General features: G+C 51.1%; 1 protein-coding gene across 1 annotated transcript in view; it reads left to right on the top strand.

Moving 5' to 3' along the window:
- Nucleotides 1-3,267: 3,267 nt before the first annotated feature.
- The window catches only part of LOC101629145 (cytochrome P450 4A11-like), an 11,323-nt gene continuing 4,532 nt past the window's right edge, over nt 3,268-10,058 (top strand). The window contains exons 1-6 of the mRNA XM_004679479.1: nt 3,268-3,462; nt 6,300-6,441; nt 7,013-7,057; nt 8,009-8,136; nt 9,300-9,424; nt 9,749-9,903. Coding sequence (XP_004679536.1) covers nt 3,268-3,462; nt 6,300-6,441; nt 7,013-7,057; nt 8,009-8,136; nt 9,300-9,424; nt 9,749-9,903 — 790 coding nt within the window. The remainder of the gene's footprint in view (nt 3,463-6,299; nt 6,442-7,012; nt 7,058-8,008; nt 8,137-9,299; nt 9,425-9,748; nt 9,904-10,058) is intronic.

Below are 10,058 nucleotides of genomic sequence, written 5' to 3'. Positions count from 1 at the left end.
TGATCACTGATTAGGAAAAATGTAAAGTAGCAGGTCATTTACACGCCTTCCCTCCACACATCTGACACTTCACTAGGTCACATTTTTATTATTCATTCCACAATCCACAATGCCACCTCCTGTATCTCTTTGTAGGCTCAACTTATCTTCCTGATTAGGACTTAAAACTCTGGAGATTCAAGCTCCATATAGGTATTTTAATTGTACTTTTTTTTATTGAGGTAATGTGGTTTCCTACTCTCTATGAATTAGTGCCTTAGGAAAGGAGGGATCCCAAGACCAGAAACCTGGCTCAATGCCAAAAGCTGGAGGATGTAGAGGACTAACATAGCCGCTGACCCAGCTAGAAACTAAGATCCTTGGCACCAATGCCTGGATTACAAAGCACAAGCCCCAACCAGACATCTGGCTGCTGTGGGAACAGTCTAGAGCACACACCCAAAGATTAAGCCCATTGTGGAATCAAGCTCCCATCCCTTTCAGATTCTACATAGTTTATTCAAAATCAGCAACAAACCTAGGCTCCCAGGAGTGAGCCCCTCCAAAGAGAAAGAAGTCTCCATCAGTGCAATCTCTGAAGTCTATCTTAGAAGTGCAATCTCTGCTTGGCACAGACAGCATTTCTGCCCACCTGTGACTATGCAGGTGTTGCTTCTTATTTTTTTTTATAAGATTTTATTTATTTATGCATACAGAACTAGGGTGCAGGACAGAGGTGCAGGGGTGGTGACAGGATTCACCAAAGACAGAGTGGGGAGCAGAACAGGCAGATCAACAAGTACACTGCTGAGGGGAGCAGTGGGTGGGTCAGGAGAGGTCTGACGCACCATGTGGTCACCTCCGGGGCTGGGGATCAAACTGGCACTGAAGTGGCTATGGCCAGCTTGCAGTGCTGCGCTTTGACCCGTTGTGCCACCAGGGAGGGCCCTGCAGGTACTTCTTTCCACCCACTCTGTCCCTCCACAGGGCAGCCGCCTTCTGTCTGCCTGTGACCTGGACCAGGCCGGGGCTTCTCTTCACTGGCTTCCCTCGGCGGAGGCCACTTTCCTACGGCTGCCTACCTCCGACCATGCAGGCCTCTCTCTGCAAACCTGCCCATTTTGGGGCAGCTCTTTCTGTCTGCTTGTGCTTGTGCAAGTGTCCTTTATTCTTCCCTCCCCTCCCCTTAATAAACCTGCTCTTTAAATATCATGGAGTCTCTGCCTCATGGAGAAACTTGCCAGGGGAACTTGCCCCATGCTGCCGAAAGGGGAGCTCTGGTGAAACCGTTACCAGAGTGAACCCAAGGACGCCGCGCTCAAAACTCATCTCCAAAAACCCAAGGGCCCTGCACTTCAAACCCAACATCTCAAAACAAGACTACAAGGACATCTCCTAATTTTGTATCTAGTTAGGAAAAGCTGGCTCAACAAAATAGTAATAATAAAGTTAAACAGAATGAGTGGAATGGCTGACCTGGTCTCAAAACTAAAGAAGCTGCAGAGTGCATAGCACCTTCTGTAACAGGGTGGTCCCCAGGAAAAGGGGAGGTTTGGGGTGCAGGGGTGCCCCTCTCGCACTACTTGTAACACTTCCACCTAGTCTGCTGGCCTCCAGGCCACTGGGCAGGTCCATCCCAGCTCGGAGAAGTGGCAGTGAGTCTCTGCTTGGCCGGCCTTGTGCTGGACAGGGAACCTGGAACCTTCCCTTTTCCTGGGGACACCCCCTGTTATAAAACCTTTCCCAGAGTGAACCCAAGGTCCCAGCTCTCCAAACCTACTAACTCCAAAACCGACAACATGGCTATTAGATTTGATCTTGGAGGAGAAAAGAATGAAATAGTTATGTGAGACACTTGCAGATGAAAGGGTCCTCATCCCTTGCTGTCTTCCGTGATCTGCATGAACTTTCAGTGCCAGTTCCTCTGCCTACCAATCTCCAGCTGACAAACTCTTATTCATCTCACAAGGCCCCATCTCCCCGCCCCCCCAGAGTTCTCCCTAGTCTGCCTGTCATGTATCCAGACTAGGCCTTGTCCTGGTCTATCACGCCTAATTTAGTTGTCTGCCTTTATCTATAGATGAGATACTTAAGAAATAGTTACTGGTGATTGATGGGTGAATGAATGAATCTTCTAGGAGGAATTAGGAGAGGAATTTTATTCCACCTATAGGAGAAACTGCATCTCAAGGAGTACAAGTTATTCACTTCATGGGTCGTGAGTCTGCCCTGGAATGGACCACATGGTCAACGGCCAGTCTCAGTCCACCAGTGCATCATCTGGTCACAGCTCAGTCATGGATGGAGACAAGTACAGGGCACACTCAGAGGCAGCTGAGACAGGCAGTTTGGGGGATGAACAGAGGAGGTTTCATGCAACTCAAGACTGACTCTCTGCTCTATTCCTCTGTCCACATCACTTTCCCCTCTGAAACATCCCGGCAAAGAGACACTCCTGATGCAGTAGCGTCTAGGTAGCTGGCTGTCCCTGAACATCCCTGACCCCCACGGTCCTCCCTTGGGGGGAGGATTACTCCTCTGTAATCCCCTCTGGAAGAATTCCTCTCTGGAAACAGTGCTATAATTAATCTCTCAATTAAAATACATATAAGAAGGCCCTCCCTGGTGGCGCAGCGGGTTGAAGCACAGCACTGAGAATCTGAAGCCACTTCCGCATGAGTTCGATTCCCGCCTGCCGCCTGCCCCGGAGGAGACCACATGGCGAGCCAGACCTCTCCTGACCCGCCCGCTGCTTCCCTCAGCAGTGTACTTTGTCCATCTGCCTGTTCTGCTCCCCACTCTGTCTCTGGTGAAGCCTCTCACTGCCCCTGAGCCTCTAGCCTGTACCCCGGTTCTGTATGCACAAATAAATAAATAAATCTTTAAAAAAATATATAACTATAAAAAAATACATATAAGAATAAAACCAACCACACCTACTGAACATTAGTAAACTACGCTGAGACGACTCTTGATAGAGTTCACATCTATCATGCTTACAGCTGTGCTCAGGCCCAGCTGCTTGGCACCTAACAAGGTGTTTGCTGAGTGATCGGTGCATTTATGGAGAGGGGAAAGTGGGAATGTGCAGGGCCATTTGCGCTGACAGCTGAAAAAGCAGTTTCCAGAGGGGAATTTTCCACAGTATATTTCTGCCAGCAGTTGAACTCTGAACTCTGCCCTCACCCATGGCCCTCCCCACAGGTAGGAGGAGTAATCCCACCCCCAAGGGAGGACTGATGTGACCGTGGTGGTTAGGGACAACCAGTCTCCCAAGGCTGCTGCACCATGAGCGTCTCTGTGCTGAGCCCCTCCAGCCCCCTGGCCAGCGTGTCTGGGCTCCTGCAAGTGGCCTGCCTGCTCAGCCTGGTCCTGCTGCTGATCAAGGCTGCCCAGCTCTACCTGTACAGGCAGTGGCTGCTTAAAGCTGTCCAGCAGTTCCCGTCCCCACCTTCCCACTGGTTCTATGGACACTATAAGGAGGTAGGAAGAGAGGGGAGGCCAGGGAGGGCTGGGTTCTCAGAGGAGTCAAGGTCAGCAAGTCACTGGACAAAGCCTTGCTGTGGGAACATCTTTTGGCCTCCAGGGAAAGCCCAGCTCACCTCTCAGGTCTTGGCTCTTCATCATAGTCAACAGAGCTCTCTCCCTCAGGGAAGCCTGGGCTGGTGACGCAGGTGGGGGGCACTCCTTCCTCAGGCAGATCTGCAGGGTGTCCTGGCAGCCTGCTCTTTGAGGACAATGCCTGCTCTCCTGAGTCTCCCCTCTGCTGCAGAGAGCCTCAGCTCCTCTCCCTCACCAGGCTTCTAGATACTTCCCTGTACTTGTCATCTAGTGCCATCTTATACCTGTGTCTGAGCTTACCTGGGGATACAAGTAACCGTGCTATGTGTGGCTCATAATCTGGGAGGTGGAGTAGTAGACAGGAACCTAAGAAGCCATCAGCTCCCAGGAAAAGAAGTCCACCAGCTATGGTGGGTGTGAGGTTGGGGAGGGGATGAGGTCAGTTGTGGAAGAGCAGCCAGCTAGCCCAGACAGAGGGATTTCCAGACTGGTGGTTTCAGTGCTAAAACCCTGGCCCGTAATTGGCACAGGTGAGAGGTGTCCAGGGTGACCCCACATTAAGTGAGCTGACATTTGAGCTGTCCCATGAACAGAAGTTGTTTACCTCCCAACTCTCATTTCCCAACTGTTCTGTGTGCTCCTTTGGGATCTCATTCCTCTTACCCCTCCCCCCACCATACCCAGCAGAGAACCCTACAGAGCGATGCTAGTCCAGGTATACTGGGTGTTGAAGGTAGCAGGGAAGGGACAGCTGCAGGCCATGGGAGGGGCAGTCCTAGACACCCACTCTGCTTGCCCGGAGCCTGGAGGAAGGGCTCAGAGGACGTTAAGGGGGCCTTGTGGGGAAGGACTCCTAAGTGGTTTGTGGATAAAATAAACATTGAGAGGAAATAAAGTTGGGGTTGCAAAGAGCTGGAGCCTCTCTTTTCTCAGAGAAGGAGGCAACATGGTTATCAGCAGAGTCAAAAACAAGAACTGGAAACGGCCAGAGCCTCACAGGAGCGGTATCCTGTACATCTCTGCCTCCTGTCTCCTTCCTCATCTTCTTGGTCACTCTGTGTCCTCCCTCCTGACTGTACATCTGGCCTTGGCCCTCTGCTCACGCTGGGCCCTCCACCTTGCTGGCCTCGTCCCTCCTGGGTCATCTGACAAAGCCCAGCCCAAACTGCCTCCTGCAAGTGCTCTCCCTGCTCTCCCAGGACACAGGGACAACTCCTGCCCCATGTGGTCTCCCAGAGCAGCACCTCCTGCCCAGCCCCTTTGTCTGTGGGGTCCCAGCTGTGAGCTCTTCTGGAGACACCACCTCTGGCTCAGCTGTTAACCTGCTAGTCTTGGTGACTGATGCCTCCTTGAGTGAGCAAGGGCACGAGGGGCTGTGTCCTGCCCACTACAGTCAGGCCCCTTCTGCAAAGGCTGGGCTTCCTTCCTCACAGAGTAGCTCTGTCTACTGTCCTGCTCTTAATCTTCCTTTCCATCCCAAACAGACCGGAAGCACCACACAGATAAAGGCTTGTACCCTAGCCTGCCTCAGTGTCTGACTCAACGCTGGCACGTGTGGGTGCCCACGGACTGGGAGCTGACAGAGGGACCCTATCCACAGTCGGGCCAGTTGTCTCAGAGCTGGGGGATCCTGGTGTCAGAGGGACACACACAAAGCTCAGAGACTGCAAAGCAGGGGGCTGCCTTGAATTACACGTCACAGTTGGAACAGAGAAGAGTTGACTACATGGAACGTGTCTAGATCCAAATGTTTCTGAGAATTCCAAGGGAGTAAATTAAATCTGAGTCTTGAAAGTCGAAGGGAGGCATTTTCTGGTGACGAAGAAGGGGTGCCCCAGCTAGAGAAGGAGCTGTGCCCAGGTGAGGGGGGCAGGCCCAGCTGGGGAGGAGCAGCAGTGCCTGTGGTGGGGTTCAGGGGGTGTCAGGTCAGCAGGAGTGAGGGAAGAGAAGGAAGGCACAGACCTTTGTGCTCCGTGTTGAGGAGTTTAAATGTCTACCGCAGGCAATGGGGAGCTCACAAATGTTCCTGAGTATTGGTATTGGTATTGGTATTGGTATTGGTATTGGTATTGGTATTAGTATATGGTATGAGACAGAAAATCCAAATTCCAAATCCGACCTCAACACCATTCTCAGAGGTGCACATCTAGACTTTGCGCCTCAAACGTTTACATATTCAGCTTATAAAAAAATATTATACACATTTTCCATTTAAATTTTCTTCCTTTTAGCTATAAATACTTCCAACAGGACTTCATATTAACATCTGATTACACTTATGCCAGGAAAATGTTGAAAATGTGTATGTATATTTATAAGTAACATGTATTTCCCAGTACAGCAAATACAATTAATGTATGAATGTTAAAGTATCATCCATTTTATATCTAGATAAATAAAATTATCTGACAAATAACTCACTTCCAAGTGATGCAAGTTGCCATAGAAGTGTCTTATGCAAATGTTCTATCTAGTGACATACAAAGTTTCACAGCATGGAGTCAATCCATGGAAGAAAGAACGTTCCCCTAAGCTGTTTGGATTGAGGGCAACAGCACCCCCCAACCCTGGACAGTATCTGGCCTTAGGTCAACTTGGACACACATGGTCTGGATCAGAGCTCAGGTTCTCAGAACACTTCTGAATTCTTAGTTCTGATGGTAGATACAGAACTATCTCCTGTGGACACCCTCCCCTCACATCCCCTCTAATCACACAATACAGAATATTTCAGTTGATTTATCTTTCCCTTATGACAGTTCCAAAATGATGAGGAGCTAGTACAAATATTGAAAAGGATGGAGAAGTTCCCGTGTGCCTGTCCTCGGTGGTATTGGGGGACAAAGCTTCAACTCACTGTCTATGACCCTGACTACATGAAAATGATTCTGGGGAGATCAGGTGAGCGCAAACGGTACTCTGGCAGGAGCGGCGCCTCCCCTTGGAGATGTGCCCCCAAGTCAGTGAAATTGTAGAAACAATTACTGTTCAGTGATAACAACAGAAAGGTAGCATCCATCATCCCAGCCTGAGGTAGCAGTGTGTACTTTAGCTTAAAACAACTGTGTGTGGTAAACTTCTTTTTTTCCCTGAATTCTGATTATTTATTATAAAAATTACCCCAGCTATGAAAAATCATTCGCTACCCACACTGAGTTGGTTTTGGCTTCAGTTGTTGCCTGATCTGGATCATGGGGTGGCTAACCTACCGAAATTGTAGAAAACCCATACAACTTTCTGTTTTGCTCTTTGGCCTGGAGGGCGGATCTTGTATTTCATGCCAATCACTACCTAGTGGGGATCCATTGCTGGGAAGCCGAATCTGACTTCCTGAGGCCACATTCACTCAGGAGAGAGCTGAGGATGAGGCATTGGGAGGCGTTTAAGACAATCACCTACCCCAGCTCTGCTTGGGGCCTACCTCTCTTATCTGGTCCCCTGCAGACCTGTAATGGCCTACATTACCTTTCAGACCCCAAGGCTCAAGGCACATACAGGTTACTGGCTCCCTGGATTGGTAAGTACATCTAACCCTGACCACCGGCGTCTGGGGTAGGTTTCACCAAGAGTTACTGCTTGGGCACCTAGAACGCTCCTTGCCACACACTCATGTCTGCATCAAGCATTTGCCCCTTCTTCTAATAAAGCATTTGCCCCTTCCTAGGGTGCTGAGAGCTCCCTGAAGCTCAGCTTCTTCCACATCACTTCTCAGTCCTCTCCAACCTTCTCAGCCTGAGCTTTGAGTCCTTCCAACACCATCCCCGCTCTCTTCACCCTTTATTTTATAGGGGCTGTAAGAACCCCACAGGTGCCTTCCAAATTTGGAAATTTTTATCCTCAAGGGATAAAAGGAGGGAAGCAGAATACCTGACCCCCAAATAGACACTTTAGCATGTGGATTGTCTTAAAGTAAACTCAATAAAGACTCAAACATTCTGGAAGCACTTTTGTCCTCTCCCCTAAATTCCAGAAGGAATTTAGCGATAGGCCTATTCCAGGTACATGCCTATCACTTGAGCTGACAGTGTGCCTGATCCAAATGTTAGAGACTGCAGGAACTGGCAGGCTGCTTACATGGAATCATTCCTGGGACCCATGGTCTGGCACGGCTTGGCAAACACTAGTTCACACAAGCAAACTTCTCATCTTCCTGTGAATTGCTTGTTCGTTCCAGCTCCAGACCTCCACCCAATTCCTCAGTGGAGAAGACACAGGTTCCATTCTATCTTTAGAATTTTTAATGTCTAGGAAAATTCCCTGTGGGTATTTCATTGAATGGATATTTTTTCCTAGTCATTTGTCTGGTGTCAATTTATTTTCCAGTTGAAAGAACCTACCAGGGTAGAGGAAGGCTTTTCTTCCCCAACTCCCACCTTGCCCATAATTTGCCACCCTCTGGTACCCTTTGCCTCCTAGTCCTGGGTCTAATCCCCTTGCTTCTTCTCCAAAACACCCCTCTGTGTCCCAGGGTACGGTCTGCTCCTGCTGAACGGGCAGCCGTGGTTCCAGCACCGGAGGATGCTGACCCCAGCCTTCCACTACGACATCCTGAAGCCCTACGTGAGGCTCGTGGCCGACTCTGTGCGCGTGATGCTGGTAAGTCTGTGCCCTCTGCCCGCCCTGCGCACAGCCCAGCTGGGACCCCCGTGGGACACCAGCGTCCTGGCAACCCAGACTCGGCCGCCAGGGGGCGCTCTCGGGGCCACGCCCAGAGTAGCCAGGGCAGCAGGCCTGGGCAGCTTCACTCACCTGGCTCAAGCCCCACCGGAAAGAGGGGTCCTTCTCCCACTCTGGGTCTCCAACCGCAGAGACGGGAGTGTCCATGCCCTGGGCCTTGAGACAAGCTTCCCGAGGCCATGGTGTGGGCAGCGTCGGTGCTGGCGCACACCCCAGAAGGCCGGGCCTCTGCGCTGGCCGGGCCTCGGAGCCCCCAAGGCCTGGACGCCCCCCTCCTCTGGGGAGGCGGAGACCCGTCTGTACCTAGGGCTGGGCCTGAGGCTGCCTCACATCGCTGGGGCCTGGAGTCCTCATCTGCCTCTGCTGAAAGGACATTTCATGACTAAAGGAACTGCAGCCCCATGTCCTGCCTCAGGAGCCGGGGCTGGCCCTTCAGCGTTTTCTATCCTTGACACAATTGCTTGAACTTGCTCCATTCTCCAGTCAAAAAGATTCCATGTTGTCCCTGAGAAACTGTTTTGTTCTGCAAAAAGTGGTTATCATCATAGCTTGGGTCCTAAAGTTCCAAATAACGTTAGTGTTATAGGTGAGCATGTCTTATTATAAAATAGCTATTTGGGGGGATCAGAAAGGATATCATGTCAAATCATTTCCTTTTTTTTTTTTGATTTATTCATTTATTTATACATACAGAACTGGGGTACAGGCTGGAGGTACAGGGGTAGTGAGAGGAGGACTCACAAAAGACAGAGTGGGAGGCATAACAGGCAGATCGTTGAAGTACACTGCTGAGTGGAGCAGTGGATGAGACAGGAGAGGTCTGCCACGCCATGTGGGTCAGCTCTGGGGCTGGGGATCGAAATCCCACTTGGGCAGCTATGGCTACCTTGCAGTGTTGTGCCCTAACCAGTTGCACCACCAGGGAGGGCCCCACAATCATTTTTCTATAAGAAAAAGTGATTAAAAAACACTTCTGGTTTAGAAAGTGAGGAAACCCATGTGAATATTTAGAGACTGGCCGAGCCCAGCCCATGCAGAGGCCTCTGTCCCATGTGGAGGGTCCATGTCTCCTGCCCCCACAGGACAAATGGCAACAACAGCTCAGTGACCAGAACCCACTTGACATCTTCGAGCCTGTCTCCTTGATGACCCTGGACTCCATCATGAAGTGCGCCTTCAGCCACCAGGGCAGTAAGCAGTTGGACAGGTCAGTGCGAATCCTCCAACGTGGCCTTATTCTCACCGACTGGTGTGGCCTCCGCTGCCAGGCAGGCAGTTCAGGCTACGGGGGTCCAGTGGGCACAAAATGAGACCCCAGTGCTTGGGAAGAGCAGGGGAAACTCCAGCCCAGCCAAGCACCCAGCACAGGGAGAAGCTCCTTCTACATGTGAGGTCCAGGGTGGCAAAGCTGGACACAGAAATGACATGTGTCTTTGTCACTGGCTCCATTGGCTGAGGAGACCCCCTGCAGAGCCCACCCACCTCCAAGTGAGGGCACTCCTCTCCAGTGTCTATTGCTTCCTCCCTTCAGGAGCTCCCTGTCCTACATCCAGGCCATTGACAACCTAAAGAACCTGTTCTTTTCCCGAGCGAAGAATGTCTTCTACCAGAACGACACTGTCTATGGCATGACCCCTGAAGGCCGCAGGAACCACCAGGCCTGCGAGGTGGCCCATGAGCACACAGGTTGGTTCCAGCTCCTGGGCTGCTCCCCTCCCTCATCAGGCTCATCAGAGGGCCTGGCCCTGACCCTTCACCAGGACCTACCTGATGCCCCTTAGTATGCCAGTGCTGGGTACACTCCTGGTGCATGGGCGGGGCTGAGATGGCAGGTGGCAGGC

Source organism: Condylura cristata, unplaced genomic scaffold, assembly GCF_000260355.1.
Source record: "Condylura cristata isolate star-nosed mole 26May11 unplaced genomic scaffold, ConCri1.0 scaffold00008, whole genome shotgun sequence".
NCBI lineage: Eukaryota > Metazoa > Chordata > Mammalia > Eulipotyphla > Talpidae > Condylura > Condylura cristata.
This window is presented reverse-complemented; position numbering and strand designations above follow the sequence as displayed.